The sequence below is a fragment of the Balaenoptera physalus genome (assembly GCF_965194825.1).
Source record: "Balaenoptera physalus genome assembly, chromosome: 1".
Lineage (NCBI taxonomy): Eukaryota > Metazoa > Chordata > Mammalia > Artiodactyla > Balaenopteridae > Balaenoptera > Balaenoptera physalus.
Genome location: NC_138882.1, coordinates 83,037,343 through 83,060,783, shown reverse-complemented (window position 1 = coordinate 83,060,783; position 23,441 = coordinate 83,037,343). Strand labels below are relative to the sequence as shown.

The 23,441-nt window shown below is 44.4% G+C and overlaps 3 protein-coding genes across 14 annotated transcripts in view; 2 read left to right on the top strand and 1 right to left on the bottom strand.

Moving 5' to 3' along the window:
• DAP3 (death associated protein 3) overlaps nucleotides 1–5,124 on the top strand; it is a 29,173-nt gene extending 24,049 nt beyond the window's left edge. For 3 of the 4 annotated variants that reach the window (XM_082457214.1, XM_082457213.1, XM_082457215.1), the window contains 4 exons: nucleotides 495–554; nucleotides 1,048–1,137; nucleotides 3,693–3,810; nucleotides 4,754–5,124. In XM_082457214.1, coding sequence (XP_082313340.1) covers nucleotides 495–554; nucleotides 1,048–1,137; nucleotides 3,693–3,810; nucleotides 4,754–4,839 — 354 coding nt within the window. In that variant the 3' untranslated portion in view covers nucleotides 4,840–5,124. The remainder of the gene's footprint in view (nucleotides 1–494; nucleotides 555–1,047; nucleotides 1,138–3,692; nucleotides 3,811–4,753) is intronic. The other variant, XM_082457216.1, reaches the window with a different exon arrangement.
• Nucleotides 5,125–10,281: 5,157 nt separating this feature from the next.
• MSTO1 (misato mitochondrial distribution and morphology regulator 1) lies at nucleotides 10,282–14,520 on the top strand. 2 transcript variants are annotated; one of them, XR_014262188.1, is made up of 14 exons: nucleotides 10,282–10,440; nucleotides 10,551–10,686; nucleotides 11,190–11,259; nucleotides 11,355–11,430; nucleotides 11,693–11,747; nucleotides 11,834–11,972; nucleotides 12,139–12,256; nucleotides 12,334–12,468; nucleotides 12,576–12,728; nucleotides 13,029–13,160; nucleotides 13,234–13,418; nucleotides 13,614–13,749; nucleotides 13,839–13,951; nucleotides 14,253–14,277. XR_014262188.1 is itself a non-coding variant. In XM_082456752.1 (14 exons), exons 1-14 carry the CDS (start codon nucleotides 10,357–10,359, stop codon nucleotides 14,465–14,467), a joined length of 1,716 nt encoding a protein of 571 aa, XP_082312878.1. In that variant the 5' UTR covers nucleotides 10,282–10,356; the 3' UTR covers nucleotides 14,468–14,520. The 2 variants fall into 2 exon arrangements, 1 of the variants encoding a protein (XP_082312878.1); XM_082456752.1 differs by having other exon boundaries at nucleotides 13,645–13,749; nucleotides 14,253–14,520.
• Nucleotides 14,521–14,522: 2 nt separating this feature from the next.
• The window catches only part of LOC309658103 (GON-4-like protein), a 90,689-nt gene continuing 81,770 nt past the window's right edge, over nucleotides 14,523–23,441 (bottom strand). For 5 of the 8 annotated variants that reach the window (XM_082456290.1, XM_082456292.1, XM_082456296.1 and 2 more), the window contains 7 exons: nucleotides 19,420–19,563; nucleotides 19,198–19,317; nucleotides 17,900–18,013; nucleotides 17,127–17,337; nucleotides 15,647–16,274; nucleotides 15,452–15,554; nucleotides 14,523–15,045 (listed from right to left, as the gene is read on the bottom strand). In XM_082456290.1, coding sequence (XP_082312416.1) covers nucleotides 14,896–15,045; nucleotides 15,452–15,554; nucleotides 15,647–16,274; nucleotides 17,127–17,337; nucleotides 17,900–18,013; nucleotides 19,198–19,317; nucleotides 19,420–19,563 — 1,470 coding nt within the window. In that variant the 3' untranslated portion in view covers nucleotides 14,523–14,895. Of the gene's footprint in view, nucleotides 15,046–15,451; nucleotides 15,555–15,646; nucleotides 16,275–17,126; nucleotides 17,384–17,899; nucleotides 18,014–19,197; nucleotides 19,318–19,419; nucleotides 19,564–23,441 lie in introns of those variants that run through there. The other 3 variants (XM_082456291.1, XM_082456295.1, XM_082456297.1) reach the window with 3 other exon arrangements.

The window sequence follows — 23,441 nt, the reverse complement described above, 5'->3', positions numbered from 1 at the left end:
GTCAATTTTTTTCTTTCTATTCTCTTTTCAAAATGATGTTCTCTGGTCTAAGCAGAGACGATGATCAGAAGTATCAAGGAAGGGGATGGGTTGGGGCAGTGGGTATTTTCTCCCTTGGTAACTGTTTTTTAATCTCCAGAAGCATGGCAGTTTGAGGAGCAGTGGCCATGTAGCTTATTCCAGAGGTACCTTCAGGTACTGTGGTTATGTAGTAGTTGAGGATTCTTTTTTTTCTTTTTTTTTTTTGGCCTCACAGCACAGCTTGTGGGATCTTAGTTCCCTGACCAGGAATTGAACCCGGGCCCTCGGCAGTGAGAGCGCAAAGTCCTGACCAATGGACCTCCAGGGATTTCCCAGTTGAGGATTTTCTAGTTGTTGTCAGTGCAGATATCTCAGGGGAGCATCCGGGCAGAGCAAGTAATGTTCTCTTCTCTCCCTCTTTTCTCCCTTTCTCCTCCCTCTCACCTCTGTCTCACACATTGACTGATGTGCAGATTGCCCCAGAAGAACTAGCATTTATTTACAACCTGAGGAAAATGGTGAAAAATGATTGGGTGAGTGCATTTGATGCTTAACAGATTTCAGAAAGAAATGTATTTTTGTTTTAAAGATGTTCAACTGCCTCATTGCTAATACTTACCGGTCTCTAATTTTATGGACAGAAAGTTCTTATATCTTATTTAATTCTCATAACTGTACCAAGTTTTAAATCTATATATTTGGTTTCTTATCTTTCCACTTGACTGTAGTACGCTTACTCAAAACCATTTTTTTGAAATATTGGCATAATTTCACTTTGCTGCAGTTGTTCAAGGTGTTTTTATTTCTTATCAACTTTGGAAAGGATTTTGATAAATTTAAGATCATATAGCAATTTATTGTCAGAGTCAAATCGAGAATTAATAATCGATTTAGTTGCCATTTAACTGTGCTAGATCACACTGCAATACCACCATATGGCAAAAAAAAAAAAAAAAAAAAATCTGCAGATGATTAAAATGTATTTTTCTGTCTTTTTCAAATTCAGCTTTTTCTCCTTTCTTTCAGCAAGGAGGCGCCATTGTGTTGACTGTGAGCCAGACTGGGTCTCTCTTTAAGCCCCGGAAAGCCTATCTGCCCCAGGAGTTGCTGGGAAAGGTCAAATCACTGGAAAATTTGTTTACCCTTAGATAGTCATTCTGTCTAAATATACATACATATATATATATATATATATATTTTTTGGACATAATTTCAGACTTGGAGAAAAATGGTATTCCTCTGTGACTTCAACTAGATTTCTAAAATTGTTAACACTTTACTATGTTTGCTTTACTCTTTCTCTCCGTCTTTTTTTTTTTCCTGAATTATGTGACAGTAACCTGAGATATGATGCCCTCTTTTATCTCTAAATAATACATATTTCCTAAAATCAAAGATATTCTAATGTATAACCACAGCACAATTATCAAAATCAGAAAGTTAACATTGACTGTTACCTAATCTATAGAGTATATTCTGATTTTGCCAGTTATCCCAGTGTCCTTTACAGGAAAAGAAAGTCCTGGATAATGCACCGCACTCAACTGTCAAGTGTCTTTAGTCTCCTTTAATCTGGGACAGATCCTCAGTCTTTGTCTTTTATAACCTTAATATTTATATCTCTGTTTTTGAAGAGTACATGCTAGTTATCTTATGGGTTATTTTATGGGGTTGTCTGATGTTTTTTCCTGATTATGTGTGATGTTAGAAGTTATATTGTGTCTTCTCAGTGCATAATATCAGAAAGCACATGGAACTTATTTCTCCTGTTACTGGCAATATAAACTTTAAACACTTAGTTAAGGTGCTCTCCACCTCATTTCTCCTCAGTAAAGTTACTCTTTTCCTTTTGTAATGAATAAGTATCTTGTGGAGATATACTTTGAGACTAGGTAAATATCCTTTTACTTCTCAAACTTCCCTTTACTAGTTTTAGTTTCCATCGGTGATTCTTCCCTAAATCAGTTATCATGATAATTGCAAGATGGATATTTTCTAGCTCCACCATTACTTCTAAATGTATCAGTTGGCCCTCTCTTATATTTAAGAATTTTCCTTTCTCCCTTATGTATTTATGTATTTGTTTCAACATAGACATGTGAATTCTTATTTAATGGGTTTAGAACCCATTAAATAATTACTCTCATTATTTATTTTGCTACTTAAGTTATCCCAGATTTGGCCAGTAGGAGCCCTTCAAGCTGGCTTCTATGTCCCTTTAACATGTCCCCATCATTTTTCTCCCTACCTTTCCTCCTCTGTCCCCATCATTTCTAAGCACTTCTTTATTTTTGGCACAGGAATATGTTCCAGGGCTTCCCTGGTGGCACAGTGGTTAAGAATCCGCCTGCCAATGCAGGGGACACGGGTTCGAGCCCTGCTCCGGGAAGATCCCACATGCCACAGAGCAACTAAGCCCGTGCCATAACTACTGAGCCTGTGCTCTAGAGCCTGTGCTCCGCAACAAGAAAAGCCACCACAGTGAGAAGCCCGCGCACCGCAACGAAGAACAGCCCCCGCTCACCGCAACTAGAGAAAGCCCGCGCGCGGCAACGAAGACCCAACACAGCCAAAAATAAATAAATAAAGTTATTAAAAAAAAAAAAAAAAGAATATGTTCCAGACGACTCATCATGTACTTTCCATGCCCCAGCCCTAAAATCAGCCATTTCTTCAAGGAGCTTTGGTTCATTTTAGAGGAGAATGGTATTTAGAAACCAAGACCTGAGTGCTAGGTATACTTACTGCCACTGGGATGTGGGTGTCACTTCTAGGCCCTCCAGCAGAGTTAGTAAGTAGATACATGCACCATTCATATATACAAACATACATGTACATGTGCTATATGCATATATGTGTTTATATATACACATCCACACACATCTGTATCTGTTTCTCTATATTAAAAAACCATGAATCTGATACCTCTAGTTCCAGGCTAGCATCCCGGCATTCATTGTATCCTTCGCCCTTTCCATATTTGTAACCCTCTTCTCCAACGATAATCTCTCATTCACAGTGTATTTACATATTAGCTCAATCTTAGATTATAGTAAAAATAGTTTCAGAATTGTTAACCCTTGCCTCTAGATAAATAAGCTGCGAACTAGAGGGCAAATTTTTTTTTTTTTTACTTCTGTTTTATTTAGGCTCAATATCTTTTAGAGCAGTTTTTATCTTTAGCCTAAGGGTCTTTCGTTCAAATATTCTGTTCAGAAGTTAGTTTGGGTTAGTTTCCCTCCTCCCTTCAGTGTTATGTTTGAACTTTGAAATACAGTTTGATTCATTTGTTTTAGTTTATATTCTATAATAGGATCTTTTCCCCCATCCTTGTCATTTTGTTTAATTTTTTTGAGTATATGAATTATCAAAACTGTTGTTGACTACTGAAGTTAGAACTGTAAAAAAATTTAAACACGTATACGATTATGTGTGTACACTCTCCGATAAGTGGCATTCCCCGTCCCCCTGCCCCCGCCGCCGCCCCTGGCCTCGAGCATTCTCTCTTTTTTAAGTATATTTGTGGCCATGTAGAGCAAGGGTAGCCAGCCCCAGAGAATGTGGAGTAGAGGAGAATAGAACAAAATCAAAGACCTTATCCTCAAAGTGTTTAAATAAACACTGATTTGTCACTTAACGAATACTGTATCTTTATCCTTTTTCTTCTCCAGGAAGGATTTGACGCCCTGGATCCCTTTATTCCCATCCTGGTTTCCAACTATAACCCAAAGGAATTTGAAAGTTGTATTCACTATTATTTGGAGAACAATTGGCTTCAACATGAGAAAGGTCAGTTGCTTAGCTTTTTCCTCTCACAGAAGAATCCCACTGAGCCAGAGCCTTGATCTCTTCTTCCCTCAGCAGCAGCCTGTAATTTGTACTTCATCTTTTTTCCCTTTATCTTGACTTCTTTCTGGCTGATTAGATGGTTACAGAAGGTGTGGGGTTGGTTAAAGTTTGATTTACAAGAGACATTATATCTCTCCCTAAAATTCTCACGTTAGTCTAGAATAAGATGCTCATGCTAACAGAGGAGGTGAGACCGAACCCAGCCACTGGCAGTTTCCAGGTGATTGGGTTGCTGCCACACTCTGACTGTCACATTTATTCATCATTCAACACACTTGGATTGAGAGGCTCATATGCTGGGACACCCCCAGAACAACTGATGCTGTGTGAGAGGCTACTCCAGCGCGAAACCAAATCCTTGCTATACCTGTCCTAGTATTTGTAGATGAAAGTGTTCCAGCTGCTCATTTAACCCTTGCCCTCAGTGCTGGGTGGGTGTGGGTGTGTTGGGGGGCGGGGTGTAGAGGAAAAATAAAGGTGGTTCTGTCACTAGGTAATAGAGAATTAGCTGCAGTTGGAATAGGTTATTAAAGGAATAGGGGGAAGAGTATAAAGCAGCTGCAGCATGATGAGTTAGGAGGCACAATGGGGAGATTTCTAAAAGGAGGTTTGAGAGATTTGACAAAGTCCTTAAAGTCCAGAGGATAGTCTTGAAACAGAGGGAGAGATAGATGCTGGTTGGAGGAATAGAGACAGAAAAGGAAATTATGCATAGAAAAAATAATACTGGGGGGTGGAATAAAGGGCCTAGAAGTGAGGTTTTGGGAGTGCTAATTATATCAGAATGTAATCTGGATAACATAGCCTTTGACTACAGAATTTGCTAAGTAACACAATGCTACAGGAGAAAACTGCCAGTTATCTGTGTTTGACTCCATTTTAGCTCATACAGAAGAAGGGAAGAAGGAGCTGCTGTTCCTAAGTAATAGGAATCCCGGGCAGCTGGAGCGGCTCTGTGCCTACCTCTAAGCCATGGTCACAAGGTACGTGGAAGACAATGGACATTTCTTCTAATGGACCCAATCAGATGGGGGAGTCCTGCAGGACACAAGAAGAGCAGCCAGGCACGTGCACCTATGGGATCGGACAGGACTGCAGTCAGCTCCCAACCTTCGTTGCAGTGGGTTCCTTGTGATGTGACTGTGGTGGCAATAAGATGTCCTGAAACTAACATCAGTTTATTAGTTGTGGTTTTCACATTTTAAATAATCATGTAGCTTTTCCTAAAAAATTAAATTAAGTATCTTTCTTAAAGTGTTGTGTTATATTTATAAGATGGAAAGAGCCTTCAGATTGGCCAAATTGAATTTCTTTGGCATTCTGCTTGTTGAGACTAAATTCTACAGAAATTTTCCAGAGTTTATTCAATTTAGGAGATTGAGACTCACAGCTTAACTTCTCCCTCCCAGACCATTCACTTCCTATTTACTCTTTTATCAATGGTCCCTGAGAACTTTCCTCAAACTCCAGCTGAGTCTGGCAACTTTGTATAGTACAGCCCCTTTCTACAGGTTCCTGAAAGAAGTAAGTTCTAAACCCCTACAACATACATTGTATGTGGTGAATTAACATCTTTAATCCATGTAGAATAGTACTATCTGTGTACCATCTTTCTGAGATTTGAGAAAATAGTGACTCATCAATTTCAAAAGAGTCTGATTCTCTCACCGTACCCAGGTTGTTGGTTCTAAAGAGTGAGACGTTTGAGTCCCAGATCTGCTGCTTATTAGCTAACTGTCTTAGCCTATTTCCTTCTCTAATTTTACCTTATCTATCTCTGTTTCACCTTACGTAAAGGTAATAATAATGCCAAACTTTCAGGGATTTTTTGAGAATTAAATCACATAATAAATGTCAAGTGCCTCACACATAGTAGGCCCCCATTAAATGATAGGTAGCTACTATTTATAACTTGGATTTTATTAATGCTTTATTTGAACAATTACTATGAGAAGAGAGTCTGAATGTATATCAGCATTTTTCACTAGAGAGCCAGCTGCCCCTACCCTGAAACCACCTCCTCAAGGATTCCCTGTCAAAAATAAAACCTCCATCCCTGACCCCAGACACTTTAGCTAGACTGATGTTCTAGCATCAGACTCAAAGATAACAACCTTATAGAGGCTGCTTAACCAGCTCCCACAGTTGGAAAGCTTGAATCCATTTAACAAATCCCTTTTAATATAGTTCTGCTTCTCTGACTGAACCCTGACTGATACGCCTCCCAATACAGATAGTCAGGCGTTGAGATCTATCTTTCCAATAGCTCAAACTCACTTCCTCCTCTCCATCCTTACTACCACTGCCTTTCATAACCCCATCGCTTCTTGTTTGAGTTACTATAATCATTTGCTAATCTGTTTCTCTGCCAACTACCCTTGGCTCCTCCCTCCAGTCTGTCTTTCACTGGGCTGCCTGAGTGAGCTCTCTAAACACAGCACATCATGCAATTCCCTTAATGTCATTCAGTGGCTTCACTATGCCTTTATTTTTGCCATGTATGTGTTACAAAGTTCAAACCATACAAAAACATTTCATGGAAAATCAGGCTCCTTTCCTCTCAGCTCCCTTTTCTAGAGGCAATCAAATTATAGAGACAAAATTCTAAAAAAATACGCATTTTTTTTAAACACAATAGTGTACTTACTCTTCTATACCTTGGTGTTTCCAGGTATCTTGGAAATTGTACCTGTCAGGAGTTTTTCTTATAAATCGAGTGCCTGCTCTAAGGAATTTAAAAAGAAAAGGAAATAGGTAACACACAGAACCTCCAAGAGGGACACTGTCACAAGCTCAGCAGCCACGGACACATCCTAACCACAACAGGGGAGGGTCTGCTGTGATAAAGTCACCAGTGCTACTATGAACACTGACACTGCAGCCTATACTAATGATAATGGCAGCTAGCCCCCAGAAACTGCAGTGCTGCTGCCTCCCAAAGAAAGCAAGATGCCACTGCTCTTACCCTTACCAGATACTTACTGGACAGGACCTGAATCTGATTGACAAGCCTGATCCTCAACTGTAAATGAGGCTGGGACATTGGCTTCCATCTTTGGAAGGCCAAGCTCATAATCAATATGCCTTATTCTCTTTCATGAATGTGGAATAGTAAGCTGTATGACTGTACTATCATTTATGTACAAAATCCTTACTGAAGAATTGCCTCATTACTTTTGCAATTTGCTAAATATGGATTCTTAATTTTTTTCCAAATACTCTATCATAATCTATCCTATCCAGTCCCCTTTTTTTCTTAAGATCCTTCTACTGCAGACCTGATGCTCATGCCCCAATTTTTTTTGTCTCCATGCTAAGCCTGCTGCACAGCTGGTCTCTTGGGGCCTTTCTTCATCACTCAGGTAGACTGAATTCAGAATGAAAAGTAAGAAGCAAAACTGTCTTTATTTCCAGATGACATATTCCTGTATATAGAAAACCTTAGGAAATCTCAAAATAATCTACTAGAACTAAAAACAAGTTCAACAAGGTCACAACAATACTACAAGATTAATATACAAAAACCAATTGTATTTCTCTATACTAGCAATGAAAAATCCAAAAATGAAATTAAGAAAGTAATTCTGGGGACTTCCCTGGTGGTGCAGTGCTTGAGAATCCACCTGCCAATGCAGGGGACACAGGTTTGATCCCTGGTCCGGGAAGATCCCACATGCCACGGAGCAACTAAGCCTGTGCGCCACAACTACTGAGCCTGCACTCTAGAGCCTACAAGCCACAACTACTGAGCCCGCGCACCTAGAGCCCGTGCTCCATAACAAGAGAAGCCACTGCAATGAGAAGCAGAAGCCCGTGCACCACAGTGAAGAGTAGCCCCCGCTCACCACAACTAGAGAAAGCCTGTGCACAGCAACGAAGACCCAACGCAGCCAAAAATAAATTTATTTTTAAAAAAAATTAAAAACTTGAAGAAAAGACTTATAAGTGGCTGACAGGATAATGAAAAGATGCTCAACATCACTACTGATTAGGAGCAAATCGAAACCACAGTAAGATACCACCTCACACCCACTAGAATGGCTATAAATCAAAAAGACAACAATAACAAGTGTTGGGGAGGATGTGGAGAAAAAGGAACCCTCCATGGGAATTCCCTGGAGGTCCAGTGGTTAGGACTCAGTGCTCTCACTGCCAAGGGCCTGGGTTCAATCCCTTGTCAGGGAACTAAGATCCCATAAGCTGCGGGGTGCAGGAAAAAAAAAAGGAACCCTCGAACATTTCCAATGGAAATATAAAATGGAAATATAATTTCAGAAAACAGTTTGGCAGTTCCTAAAAATGTTAAGCACGAAGTTATCACATGACCCAGCAATTCCACCTCTTAAGTATCTACCCTAAAGAAATGAAAATATGTCCACACAAAGACTTGTGTTCAAGCAGCATGAGACTATTCATAGCAACATTATTCATAATAGCTAAAAAGTAAAAATAATCCAAATATCCATCAACTTGTAAACGGATAACCAAAAATGAGCAAAATACTAATACATACTACAACATGGGAACTCAAAAACCTTATGCTGAGACTCCAAACACAAAAAAATACATTTATATGATTATATGAAACATCCAGAAATGGCAAATCTATAACGGCAAAAGTAGATCAGTGGTTGCCTGGTGTTAAGAGGTAGGAACAGGGTTTCCCTGTAATCACACAGGAAGAATCTTTTGGGGATGATGTAAATGCTTTAAAACTGAATTGTGGTGATGACTGCACAACTCTTTATTTACAAAATCATACACTTAAGATGGATGTAAGTGAGACCTCAATATCATTTACTGTATATAAATAATACCTCAATAAGGGTGTTAAAAAAAAAAAACTGCAGTCAGACTTCTTCCTTCCCTCTATTCTTCACCGGGTTCATACCTTCATCAAGGTCTGAGACTCTCCCAGCCTCTTCTGGTTTCCTGAGATGTCCCCACACAGGCATTTCCCCAATAAAGCACATGCATGTATAATCCCATCTTGGTGTTTGCTTCTGGCATATAGTATACTGTCTTCAAGAGACCAAGTTGCGAGTCAAAAAAAGATACACCATGCAAACACTAACCAAAAGAAAGCTGGTTCATCTATATTACTATCAAAGTAGATAATAAGGTAAAACAGTATTATTTGAGAAAAAGAGGGATAGTTTATAATGGTGGAAGTTTCAGTCCATCAGGAAAATAAAACTGTAAAGTAGTATGCAGTAATAACATAGCCTAAGAAAATAAAAACTGCCAAAATTACAAGGAGATAGACAATCATAGCGGGAGAGTTAATATACTTCAGTGGGAGAAGATATTTTCAACACAAGTAACTGACAAAGGGCTTGTATTCAGAATAAAGTACTTACTCCTACAAATGGATGAGATGACCCAAAAGAAAAATGGGCAAGAGACCTGAACATGCACTTCACAAAAGTGGCTATTCTAATGGTGATAAACATAAAAAGGTGCTCTCAGTCTCACTAATAATCAGGAAAACTAAAACCAATGATATGGACTAAAAATTTTTAATGTTGTCAAGGTTATGGAACATCACCTGAAAACACTCCTACACCGGTGGTGAGACTGTAAATTGGTAAATTTAGAAAAGTTTGGTGTTATTTACCATATTCAAACATACCCATCCTTATGATTCAACAATTACACTCCTAGGTATATACACAACAGAAATGTGTGCATGTCCACATGCACAAGAATGTTAACTGTAGCACCTAATAGCCCCAAACTGGAAACAATTCCAAAGTCTATTATCAGAGTAGATCATTTGAGGTATATTTCTACAATGGTATTCTGAAGCAATGAAAATGAACTATAAGTATATGCAAGAACAGGGAAGAAGTTAACAATATTGAGCAAAAGGCAGACACAAAAGAATATGTACTCTGATTGACTTGCATTACATAGATACAGATAGACAGACAGACAGACCGAGCCAGTCCACAGGGTTAGAAGTCAGGAAGGCTGTGAGTTTTGGACAGGAAGGAGAGGACACGTGAGGCTTTAGGGTAGCGTGTAGTTTTCTGGCAAGGTTTTATTTTTTGCCTGAGTCGCTATTAGCCAGCAGAAGTATCCTGTGAAAAAAGACACAACAGCTGCAAGAGCCGTCAGGTAGGAGTAGGTAGGAGAATCTTTAGTGAGCCGCGCCAGGGACCCCACGGGGGATGCAAAGAACCCAGCGCCAAGAACGCTCCTGCATGGCACTTGAGCCCTGGTGCCCAAAACTTCCGGTCTGCGCCACTGTGCCCCACCCCTCGACAACGACTGATAAGCAAGACTGTTCCACGCCAGGAAGAGGCGGGGTATGAGGAGCGGTGTCATTAAAGCCCAACGAATCGTTTATCCTATGGGAAAGGATGTGTTTATGGGCCAGTAGGACGCCGGGAATAAGGCCCCACCCACAAGCCTGCTGAGCCAATCGGCAAGGAGCAGCGAGTGGGCAGGCTGTGGCTGTGCTACCCTGCGGAGCCGCGCAGCATGGCGGGCGGGGCCCGGGAGGTGCTCACTTTGCAGTTGGGACATTTTGCGGGTTTCGTGGGAGCGCACTGGTGGAACCAGCAGGTAAGGTCTCTGGACGGCTGCCTCAGCTGAACCTTTCCGGATCTCCAGTCCTTGCTTCCGGCCTGTTCCTCTCGCCACCCGAGTCCAGTCCTTCCTCTGTGCCTCCCCAGGATGCTGCGCTGTGCAGGCCGACCGATGCCAAAGAACCGCCGGGAGAGCTGTGCCCCGACGTCCTGTACCGGACCGGCCGGACGTTACACGGCCAAGAGACTTACACACCGAGACTCATACTCATGGATCTGAAGGGTTAGGTGGTGGCTGGAGTCAGCCAATTCCCAGTGTTCCCCTTCACGTGTGGAGTCTCTAGCATCCGTTCGCTTCAAGATCCTTGACCCCGACTATACTAGGCTGAAGGACCAGAGATGAGGAGCCATAGGGAGAGCTAACCACAGTATGCCAACACCTGCGGGGATGCAAGAAAGCAAAATTTTATTCCGTTCAAGAGCTATCTCTGGAATGGGCTACTTGTCCCTAGACACAGTGAGATGTTGAACTGTGGCGCTCCCGTAGAACCACTGGGTGTGGTCTTTGCCCAGGTCCCAAAGCTAAGGACTAAGCTGGGAAATGAAGGATGGAATCTACATTCTCCTAGGCAAGGGTTTTTTTCAACCCATGTCTAATCAAGAAAGCTTGGAAGGGCCAAGTGCTGGAGTGATGATGACAGCAGGTTGTCAGGTGATCAGAGGAAGGTTAGCTGAACGATGGGAGGGAGAGGGCTTTACCTAACATTGTCTGTTATTTTTGTACAGGTAGTCTGAGCTCCCTAAAACAAGAAGGTGGACTCTACAGGGACAAACAGCTAGATGCTGCAATAGCATGGTACTTGTGATGTTTGGAGAGGAGTTGGGAAGGAGCACAGGAAGCTGGAGAACTCAGGGAAACTGACACTAAGATCAATCTCCAATTTCTTTCAGGCAAGGGAAGCTCACCACACACAAAGAGGAACTCTATCCCAAGAACCCTTATCTCCAGGACCTCCTGAGTGCAGAGGTGAGGGCCTCTGCCCTGAACTTTTAAGCCCAGTGCTACAACCAGAGTGCCTCCACTGGGGCAGAGAAAAAGAGAATTTTAGCCACCTTGAATGCCCTAGAATGGTATTTTGAGGAAAAGCACTTTTTTCTCCTACTAAAGGACTGTGAGTACGTGAACGGAAAGGAGGTTGTAGGGTGTGGCCAGCAAAATCAGGGAGGATAAATCAACTTTTGCGTCTAGACGGCCTGGACCTAAATGTAGATTTTCTCATCCCTCCCAGGGAGTGCTGAATAGTGATGGTATCTGGAGGGTCAAATCCATTCCCAATGGCAAAGGTGAGACTTCTCCAGATACTGCAAAATGGGGAATGGGGCAGATCAGGAACATGGAGAAAGGTACGTTTCCTCTACTTTTTCTTCAGGTCCCCCACCATTCACCACCGCTACAACTCCAAAACCAGTTATCCCCACAGAGGGCAGCATCAGAGTCTGGTCAGACTTTCTCAGAGTCCATCTCCATCCCCGAAGCATCTGTATGATTCAGAAGTACAACCATGATGGGTATGGAGGGCCCCAGAGGCTGTGAGGCAAGAAACTGGGTCCCCACTAATGTTGGATGAGGCTCTTGAGGCCATCTTCCCTGCCCTCCTCCAATACAAGAGCTCTTGGGCGGAGGGATGGAAGTGGGGGAGTCCTGTAAATCCTGGACTGTGTTTGTGCATGGCAGGGAAACAGGTCGCCTGGAGGCTTTTGGCCAAGGGGAGAGTATCCTGAAGGAACCCAAGTACCTGGAAGAGCTGGAGGACAGGCTGCACTTCTACGTGGAGGAGTGCGACTACCTACAGGTAGCTGCGTGGCGTGGCGGGCACTTGGGTAGAAACTCCCCTCATCCTGCCGACTTTCACCATTCACCTCTCTCCAGGGCTTCCAGATCCTGTGTGACCTGCACAATGGCTTCTCTGGGGTAGGCGCCAAGGCCGCAGAGTTGCTACAAGACGAGTATTCAGGGCGGGGAATAATAACCTGGGGCCTGCTCCCTGGTCCGTACCGCCTCGGGGTGAGTAGTTCTTGTGGGGAGAAACGGTCACAGGGTAAGGAGGGAGAAATGAGGATAGCCCAGTGAGAAAGTTGCTTAAAACAAACTACTCTCATTTCTTTCACCAGGAGCCCCAGAAAAACATCTACCGTCTGTTAAACACAGCTTTCGGTCTGGTGCACCTGTCTGCTCACAGCTCTCTGGTCTGCCCCTTATCCTTGGGTGGGAGCCTGGGGCTGCAACCTGAGCCACCTGTCAACTTCCCTCACCTGCAATATGATGTAAGGCTCGATGCTCTCGTTCTGACTGCAGCTAGTGACAGGGCAACACGCACACGCACGCACGCGCTCGCCGAGTCAGCCTTTATCTGCTACTGGCTCTATTCTTGAAGCCTCAGCTTGAACTCGGCTCTGATGTGGCCTCTTAGATGACACTGTCCTATGCTTATCCAGCCCTGGGCCAAACACACCCCTGCTTTGTCCCAAAGCCTGCGGGGGGGCCTCTCTGCCATTACTATTCTGCCTCCACACTCTTTTCCACACCCAGAAGGCCAAGTGCTCTTCTCTGTATCCTCTTTACAGGCCGCTCTGCCCTTCCACTGTGGCGCCATCCTGGCTACAGCCCTGGACACAGTCACTGTTCCTTATCGCCTGTGCTCCTCGCCAATTTCCATGGTTCATCTGGCTGATATGCTGAACTTCTCTGGGAAAAAGGTATTAAGCTTTGTGAGGAGATGGGTCAGAGCTGAGAAAAAGCTCTATAACTTGATTTCTTCCTTATCTTTAGGTGGTCACAGCAGGAGCAACCATCCCCTTCCCCTTAGTTTCAAGCCAGTCCCTCCCTGATACGCTGATGCAGCTTGGAGAGGCCACCCCATGGACCCCACTGTCTGCATGTGGGGACCCTTCTGGAACATGCTGCTTTGCCCAGTCCGTGGTGCTGAGGGGTCTAGACAGAGCATGCCACACCAGGTGAGGGCTGGTGGTCCTTAGGAGCCCTTGTCAGACTTTTGTTTCACATCCTTTTCTCATACGTCTGGATATTCTAATGGCACTGCCCTGCTCTCCTTCCCTCTGGCCCGCTTGAAAGAAAAAAAAGACTGAGCATCCCGATCCAGCTGATGGCCCGAGAACCTAAGTCCTAGTTTCTCATTCGTGCTGCCACAGATTAAAGGTGGTTTTGGCTTTGTTCTGGCAGTCAGCTCACCCCAGGGACACCTCTGCCCTCCCTGCTCCACGCGTGCACCACCGGGGAAGAAGTCTTGGCCCAGTATTTGCAGCAGCAGCAGCCTAGAGTCAGGAGGTCAGTATAATGCTTGCTCCTGCTCTCCTCCCAGACCTCCGACCTCCCCTGACTTTTTCTCACTCAGCTGCTGTCCTCTTGCCCCACAGCTCTTCTCATCTGCTGCTGACTCCCTGTAAGGTGGTTCCTCCTTACCCCTACCTCTTCTCCTCAAGCCTCAGCCAGCAGGGTTTGGTTCTGGATGGTCCCCCAACAGGGGCAGGTATGTAGGAGGTGAAGAAAACCAAGAGGTTTTCAAGCATGGGAGAGTTTTACTATAACCCTTACTGGATAAAGGTACTTTGGAAATTCCCAGTTTGACGCGCCTTTATTCACTCTGTGGCTCCTGAGAGAAGTGTTCTTCCTCTGGGGTGCTGGTATACAAAGGGGAGAGCACACAAAACTTATTGAGTTTACTATACAATCAAGTTTACCAGAGGCCCAGACTTCCCTGTATGTGCAACAGAGTCCCAAGGGTAGGACGGTGGTCCGTTCACAGGGCTCCCGTTTCTCTCCCTCCGCAGCGGTGGAGAGCATCCCAGTGCTCGGGGCTCTCTGCTCCTCTTCATCCTTGAACCGGACCCTGGGAGATTTGGCCAAAGATCTCGCCAGACTCGACCTGCGGCGCTGGGCCAGCTTCATGGACGCTGGAGTGGAACAGGATGACCTAGAGGAGACGCTGCAGGAGCTACGCAGCCTGGCCCAGTGCTACCAGAGTGGCAACAGCCTCATGGACTAAAGCTCCAAGAAAAGGAAAGAGCTAGTTTACAATAAAAACTGCTGGATGCAGGAGCTCAGTGTCTTGGGACTGGCTACACCAACATACGCATTTATTACATTTAGAAACACTGTGATCAGATCACACAACAATAAATATGTACCACCAGACAAAAAAGGAAATAAAAAAACACACAGAAAAGGAACTGAGCTGCACTCTCCCTCAATGCTCTTTACAACGCAGATTTCTAAGGTCTCCATAAAAGACACACAGGATGGCAGGGCCATCCAACCCCAGCCTGCCATTGTCCTTGTCCCTGGCCCCCTGCTCCCCCAGCTCCTCATACTGAGCTCAAGGGTTTTACAAGCAAAGTACAGCCACCCTTCCCCCGATCAGGGTGCCTGTTGGATTCGATCCTGTGCAGATGACACCCTCACGCTCCCAGGGTCTCACTCATCCAGCTCTTCCTCAGACAGAAGGTCCCCGTGGTCAGACAGCTGGTCTGTATTGCTGGTACTGGTGGCATCGTCCTCATCCTCGGAGCTGGCCTCGCAGGCTGTGTGGAAGAGCTGCATGAGTTCTCGAAAACGATGGGAAACCTAGGAGGAGAGGAGGAGGCTTGCATTCACCTTTCTTAAGTTAGTAACATTTTAACATTTACTAAGCACTATATCCCAATCTGAACAATCTCGTTTGTTCTACACAGTAAGGCGGTGAGGGCTGTGCCCTCCTTATAGATAAGGAAACTCGGGTTAAAAGGCTAAACATTTTGCCCAAAGTCACATTCCTTCTAAAAACAAAACTAGAATGCAATCCCTGGGGCTTCTACCTCAAAATTCAATGCCCTCTCTCTTCTAGAGCCACGACTAACCGCGCTGACAAGTCAAGGTCTTCCTCAGGGCAGACCTTTATAATCACCAATCACCTCTTAGCTGGCCAACCTGTCCTCTTCCTTTCCTTGGTTCCTCTGGAGCTTGAAGCTCTAGCAGGGTTTCCCCTACTTACCTCAGTGGGGGTCTTATTTCCCAGCTGCTGGGAGATGACGCTAAAAGTCTGCGGCTGTGCTCCTTGCTCCTGGCACATGGTCAGAATCACGCGGTCAGCTTCCCTGGAATCCACATAAGGCAATTAATCTGAATCAGTAACATGGGTGTGTTCCATGCACTTTCCAAACACGCTCCCACATCCATCCCCACCTACCTTGTCCACAGGACAACCTTTTCCCCCGTGGAGCTGACCTTGCTGTTGTTGGCACACACTGTAGCTTCCGTGGCCTTCGTCTGCAGCTCCCCCACTGGACCCTTGCCCTGTATTCCACTGTCTTTAGCCAAACCTCCTCTAGGGGCTTTGGGAGAAGTCTCTGAGGTGTCAGTTCCTGATGAAGAAGATTCATGGACAGGAGACACCCCGTCCGCTGTCACCCCAGCTCTACTGGAAGGCAGCCAGCTCTCCTGAGTATCTGGTTTCCCAGACACCTGTCTCCCCACTAAGTCTCCGGTCCTTGAGGAAACAGGACTCGGGAAGGAAGCAGGGGGTTCAACGGTTCCAGACAATTTCTCAGTTTCTGAAGCATTCCAGACCAGCATGGAAGCCTCTGACTCACGCCCTGGCTTATGGCCCTCGCCCTCATCCTGAAGTCTGGGGGATGCCACGGGGCAGGAGAGAACCTCAGGCCCAGCCTGGTTACTCCTAACAGCGCACAGCACAGTTCCGGTTTTGGAGGGAAGCTGAGGAGTCTCTGGTGAGCAGGGCGGTGGGCCATCGAGGAGGAGCTGGTCTGTAAAAGTCACTTCTTGAGGAGACAGCAAAGTGCTCCCTGCTGCCAATCCTGTTTAGGAGGAGAATAAGGATCTAAGGGTATGGACAGGGTCACAATGCATCTAAGGACTACAAATTACCATGCGGTCACTCTGGCAAGCTACCGTGATAAAGTTCTAAGGTCCAAGAGTGAGGTGAGGAGGGGGGGGCTAGGGTCGCTTATATAAAGATATGAAGTCTGACTGCCAAAGCTGAGAATGGCTGAGGCTTTAGAATGCAGACCATAGAGGATCTGGAGACAAGGGGAAGGGGTTCAGGAATGGGAACACAAGAAGAAAATGCTGGGACTTCCTGGTGGTGCAGTGGTTAAGAATCCGCCCGCCAATGCAGGGGACACGGGTTCGAGCCCTGGCCTGGGAAGATCCCACATGCCACAGAGCAACTAAGCCCGTGAGCCACAACTACTGAGCCTGCGCTCTAGAGCCCACGAGCCACAACTACTGAAGCCCGTGCGCCTAGAGCCCGTGCTCCGCAACAAGAGAAGCCACCGCAATGAGAAGCCCGCGCACCGCAAGGAAGAGTAGCCCCGCTCGCCGTAACTAGAGAAAGCCTGTGCGCAGCAACGAAAACCCAACGCAGCCAAAAATAAATAAATAAATTTATATTTTTTTTTAAAAAAAGAAGAAAATGCTGGATCGTGTTGATTTGTAGCACTCTTATTTCTGCAAGAGGATTGGGGCCACAGGAAAGAAAATTAAGGCTGGACAGTAAGGATTTCCTACTGGTTTATTAGTAAAAGAGGTGGTAGCCCATCCCTGAAAAGACTAATATTATCCAGGCTCAAAGACGTTCTTGCTTGAAGTATGTGCGAATGAGACAGAAGTTAAGGGAGCAAGGCTGGCTGGGCAGCTGGATGACTCACCTGGAACAGGCGTCTCTCCCTTCCTGGTACTCCTGCCAGTCCTGCTCTGGGTTGCCTCAGTGCCTTCTCGCTCCTCTGGGGCTTCCTCCTCCATCACGTCCTTGCCCTGCCCAGCTTCCTTAGCACCAGGCACAGGACTGGCCTCTCCGTGGGGGCTGCCGCCCACCAACTCATGGGGATCCTTGCTCTTGTAGGATTTGCTGTCACAGACCTGCAGGGATGGCCTTCTGGGTCAAGGGTCTCCGGACCTTTTTTGTCTTAGGGGCCGACCAAAGGAAGATCAACCCTGCCATGATGCTCAGCAAGTCAACCAACATGCATGCCCGCTCCAACAATTTTAAATGGCCCAAAAAAGAGGGCTGGATTCTACCAATCCTCTAACCAAGGACTGTATTTCTGCTGCCAACCAACCCTACTTTAGAGAACCAGCATTACCTTTAGGCTATTTCCTCACACAGGTTTGTTTCATTAAAAAAAAAAAATCTAAGAGGGAAATATATGAACTGGTTGATTCTTCTCTATTCCAAAAGCTTCACCTACAAGATTCTCTTTAAAAAGCAAAATCCATTATACATATATTTTTAAAGATTCTATTTATTTTGCATACACACACTAATGTGTATGTATACAGCATATTACTTATCCACATGTAATCTTTTTAGGAATTCAATAAGGTACACATCTGTGGTAGCAAACAATACCCCAAACAGCAAGGCAACCTGGGGGTTGGCCTAGGCAGCTCCGATACCCCTTGGTACCAGTTCCCTCCTCACCTTGCTGCTGCAGTGGCTACAACTTCTCCTCTTGCTCTTCTTCATCTTGGAGTCAGGACCTCCCTCATGGCAGGAGCAGGCACAGTCCTTGGCCCCATCTGGCCACTCAGCCTCCTAGGAGACACTTGGGCTTGGTTAACTGCCAAGCATTTTTGGTACCAATAGAGGGAGCTAAGTTGTGAGCCATCTGAACAAGCCCGCCCCCTGACCCCCTCCCCCGCTTCCTTTCTCTTTCATTATACATCATCTCTTCACATTGCCTGGGGAAATCAATGCCCAAACTCAATTAAAGCCTACTATGAATCCCTGAAACAATCCGTAAATGACCCAAAGACTGACATATCCCAATTGCCCAGATGTTTCAAGAAATATTTAAGTGAAACATAATCTGAGGCAAAGTCACTGGAGAGCTCCCTCATGAGATACGATCTACTCACTCGTCTGTCTTTGTTTCTGTCTCCCTGTGCCTTGAGCTCTCCCCTCTCCTCCAATCCCCTTGAGAGAGGGCTTTGTACATATGGAAGGCTCACTCAATGATACTCTCTGTTCAACAAACCCAAGACATAAGTACCATTATTATCCCCACTGACAATGAAGAAACTGAAACAAAGAGAGATTAAATAAATTGCCCAAGGTCATTCAGCTACTAAGAAGCAGTTTTCCCAAAGAAAGAGTACAAGCAAGACACGTAGTAAAGGGAAATGGACTAAAAAGACTACTTCTTGAAGAGCAATAGACAGCAGTGAGTACAAGCTGACTCTGGAGCCAGACAATGTGGGCTCAGATCCTAGCACTGCCCCTGATTAAACATGAGACCCTGGCAATGGCCCCTCTCTGCAATTCAGTTTCCTTTTCTATAAAATGCAAACAAGAGCAATCTTTTCATAGGGTTATTGTGAGAGTTAAACGAGTGAATAGTCCATGTAAAATACAAGAGACACGGGATACTTTGGAACACAGCTCAGTATTAGCTGTTGTCATTATTATTAAAATGAGGAATCCTGGTTCTATTTTTTTCACAAGAACAGAAAGGAAGAAGACCCAACGACAAGAGAAATAGCTCTGAGCTAGAGAAACAGATCCTTCTAATGAGGCAATCATGGGTGGGACCTCTTCAGCAGCTGCACCGTTCTTCCCATGGGCTCTGCATGTCCACAGCAGCCTGACCTTTGGTTCCTGCTCCATGACTGCCTCAGATCACAGAGGCTTTTGCACCACCCTAAGCCAGAGGACCACTCAGACAGAAAACTCAAGGCTTGATTCATGAAAGATGGATAATCCCCAACAACCTGGTGTACCTTATCATGATTTTGGACCCCAATCTCTTTTCTTCTTTTGTTCTTTGAGGCTGTGGGTATCTTGGGAGGTTCCTCTTCCTCTTCCACATCAGGCAGTACCACTTCTTCAAAGCCATCAAACTGGGGAGGAGTTGGTGCCACTCAACACAGACTCTGGGCAGATATCCCTCCTACACATGGCCTTCCCCCTTCACAACCCTACAGCAGCCTCACAGCCTGTACCTCATACTCTTTCTCCTCAGTCCAACTGATCTCTTCAAAGTCACCCATACGTCTAGCTGCTGGGCGCAGATGGTCAAAGAAGATGGAGAACTCATCCTGTAGGTGGTCATGGCCTTTGAGGAGCTGCCACATCTGTGTCTTGAGCTGGGGAGAGTTGCAGAAGGAAAGATGAAGTCTCCAGAGCCTCTCTAGGCCACCATTCCAAATCAATCCCACATACTTCTGGGTTCTACTTTCCTAGTTAACTGGGAGACACACAGAAGCCTCTCTTTGATAACTAAGAACTCTTAAACTTCCTCTCCCTCCTTACTTGCCTACAAAGCAGGGGTATAGGCAGACCTCGTTTTAGTGTCTTTGCTTCACTGCACCTCACAGATACTGTGTTTTTTACAAATTGAAGGTTCGTGGCAACCCTGTGTCGAGCAAATCTATCAGGACCATTTTTCCAACACCATTTGCTCATTTCATGTCTCATTGTCACATTCTGGTAATTCTCACAGTATTTCAAAATTGTTCATTATTATTATATTTATTATGGCGATCTGTGATCAGTGATCTTTGACATTACTACTGTAATTGTTTGGGGGCACCATGAACCACACCCATATGAGAAGTGAACTTAAAAGATAAAACACTGTATGTGTTCTGACTACTCCATCGACCGACTGTTCCCCCATCTGTCTCCCTCTCCTTGGGACTCCCTATACCCTGAGACAATTAGGCCAATTTCAGTTGAACACTTAGGCCCTACAAAGCCTCAAAGTGTTCAAGTGAAAGGTATAGTCGCACATCTCTCACTTTAAATCAAAAGCTAGAAATGATTAAGGTTAGTGAGGAAGGCATGTCTAAAGTCGAGACAGGCCAAAAGCTAGGCCTCTTGTGCCAAACAGTTAGCCAAGCTGTGAAAGCAAAGGAAAAGTTAGTGAAGGAAATTAAAAGTGCTACTCCAGTGAACACACAAATGATAAGAAAGTAAAGCAACCTTATTGCTGATATGGAGAAAGTTTTTGTAGTCTAAGATCAAACCAGAATATCAAACCAGTGACAACATTCCCTTAAGTCAAAGCCTAATCCAGAGCAAGGCCCTCTCTTCAGTTCTATGAAGGCTGAGAGAGGTGAGGAAACTGCAGAATAAAATTCTGAAGCTAGAAGAGGTGGTTCATAAAGTTTAAGGAAAGAAGCCATCTCTACAACATAAAAGTGCAAGATGAAGAAGCAAGTGCTGATGTAGAAGCTACAAGTTATCCGGAAGATCTAAGATAATTAATGAAGGTAGCTACACTAAACAACAGATTTTCAGTGTACAAAAAGCCTTTTATTGGAAAAAGATGCCATCTAGGACTTTCACAGCTAGAGAGGAGAAGTCAATGCCTGGCTTCAAAGCTTCAAAGAAGGGCTTCCCTGGTGGCGCAGTGGTTGAGAATCTGCCTGCCAATGCAGGGGACACGGGTTCAAGCCCTGGTCTGGGAAGATCCCACATGCCGCGGAGCAGCTGGGCCTGTGAGCCACAATTACTGAGCTTGCGCGTCTGGAGCCTGTGCTCTGTAACAAGAGAGGCCGTGATATTGAGAGGCCTGCGCACCACGATGAAGAGTGGCCCCCGCTTGCCACAACTAGAGAAAGCCCTCGCACAGAAACAAAGACCCAACACAGCCATAAATAAATAAATAAATTTTTTTTTTTTTTAAAAAAAAAGCTTCAAAGAACAGGCTGACTCTCTCTTGTTAGGGGCTAATGCAGCCAGTGACTTTAAGTTGAAGCCAATGCTCATTTACCATTCCAAAAATCCTAGGGTCCTTCCGCATTATGCTAAATCTACTCTGCCTCTGCTCTTTTAAATGGAACAACAAAACCAGGATGAAAGCACATCTGTTGACAACATGGTTTACTGAATATTTTAAGCCCACTGTTGAAACCTACTACTCAGGAAAGAGTCCTTTTAAAATATTACTGCTCAGTGACAATGCACCTGGTCACCCAAGAGCTCTGATGGAGATGTACAACGAGATTAATGTTGTTTTCATGCCCACTAGCATAACATCCACTCTGCAGCCCATGGATCAAGGAGTAATTTTGACTTTCAAGTCTTAGTACTTTAGAAATACATTTCATAAGGCTACAGCTGCCACAGATAGTGATTCCTCTGATGGATCTGGGCAAAGGAAATTGAAAAGCTTCTGGAAAAGATTCACCATTCCAGATGCCATTAAGAACATTTGTGGTTCATGGGAAGAGGTAAAAATAGTCAACATTAACAGGCGTTTGGAAGAAGTTGATTTCAACTCTCACAGATGACTTTGAGGGGTTCAAGACTTTAGTGGAGGAAGTAACTACAGATGTGGTAGAAACAGCAAGAGAACGAGAAATAGAAGTGGAGCCTGAAGATGGGATTAAATTGCTGCAATCCCATGACAAAACCTGAACAGATAAGGAGTTACTTCTTGCAGATGAACAAAGAAAGTGGTTTCCTGAAATGGAATCTACTCCTGGTGAAGATGTTGCGAAGATGTTGTGAAGATTGTTGAAATGGCAACAAAGGATTTAGACTATTACACAATAATACTACATAATATTACATAAACTTAGTTGATAAGGCAGTGGCAAGGTTTGAGAGGATGACTCCAATTTTTTTTTTTTTTTGTATTTTTGATCCATTTGGAATTTTTTCTGGTATAAATGTGGTAGGGTTCCAACTTGATTCTTTTTCTTTCCTTCAGTTAATTACCCAGTTATGTCAACATCATTTATTTAACAACCCATCTTTTCTCCCACTAGTTTGGGATGCCACTTCCATCAAATATCAAATTCCCATATATATTTGGGTCTGCTTCTGGACTTTCTATTCTCATCCATTAATCTGTGCGCATGACCACACTGTATTGACTATTGTAGTTTTGTAACATCTGACTCCAATTTTGAAATAAGTTCTACTGTAAGTAAAATGCTATCAAACAGCATTGCAGGCTATAGAGAAATCATTCATGAAAGGAAGGGCCAATCGATGGAGCAAACTTCCTTGTTGTTTGAAACTGCCATATCCACTCCAGCCTTCAGCAACCACCACCTTGATCAGTCAGCACCATCGACACTGAGGCAAGACCCTCCGGCAGCAAGAAGATTACAACTTGCTAAAGACTCAGATGATGATTAGCATTTTTTTAAAATTAATTTATTTATTTTTGGCTGCGTTGGGTCTTGGTTGCTGTGTGCGGGCTTTTTCTAGTTGCAGCGAGTGGGGCCTACTCTTCGTTGCAGAGCATGGGCTTCTCATTGCGGTGGCTTCTCTTGTTGTGGAGCACAGGCTCTAGGTGTGCGGGCTTCAGTAGTTGTGGCATGCAGGCTCAGCAGTTGTGGCTTGCGGGCTTAGCTGCTCCGCGGCATGTGGGATCTTCCCGGACCAGGGCTCGAACCCATGTCCCCTGCATTGGCAGGCGGATTCTTAACCACTGCGCCACCAGGGAAGCCCAGCATTTTTTTTTAATTGAAGTACAGTTGATTTACAGATGGTGAGCATTTTTTACTTAACGTGTGTAAATTTTTTAGAGCATAATGCTACTGCATACTTAATAGACTAAGGTATAGTGTAAACATAATTCTTACATGCACCGTGTAACCAAAAACTTCATGTGACTCACTTTATTGCAATATTCACTCTATTGCAGTGGTCTGGGATTGAACCTGCACTATCTCCAAGGTATGCCTGTATATTTTTTTTATCGAAGTACAGATGATTTACAATGTTGTGTTAGTTTCAGGTGTATAGCACAGTGATTCAGTTTACACACACACACACACACACACACATTCTTTTTCAGATTCTTTTCTCTTAGAGGTTATTACAAAACATTGAGTATAGTTCCCTGGGCTATACAGTAGGTCATTGTTGGTTATCTATTTTATACAGTGTGTATATGTTAATCCCAAACTCCTAATTTATCCCTCCCCCGCCCCCTTTTCCCCTTTAGTAACCATAAGTTTGTTTTCTATGTCTGTGGATCTATTTCTGTTTTGTAAATAAGTTC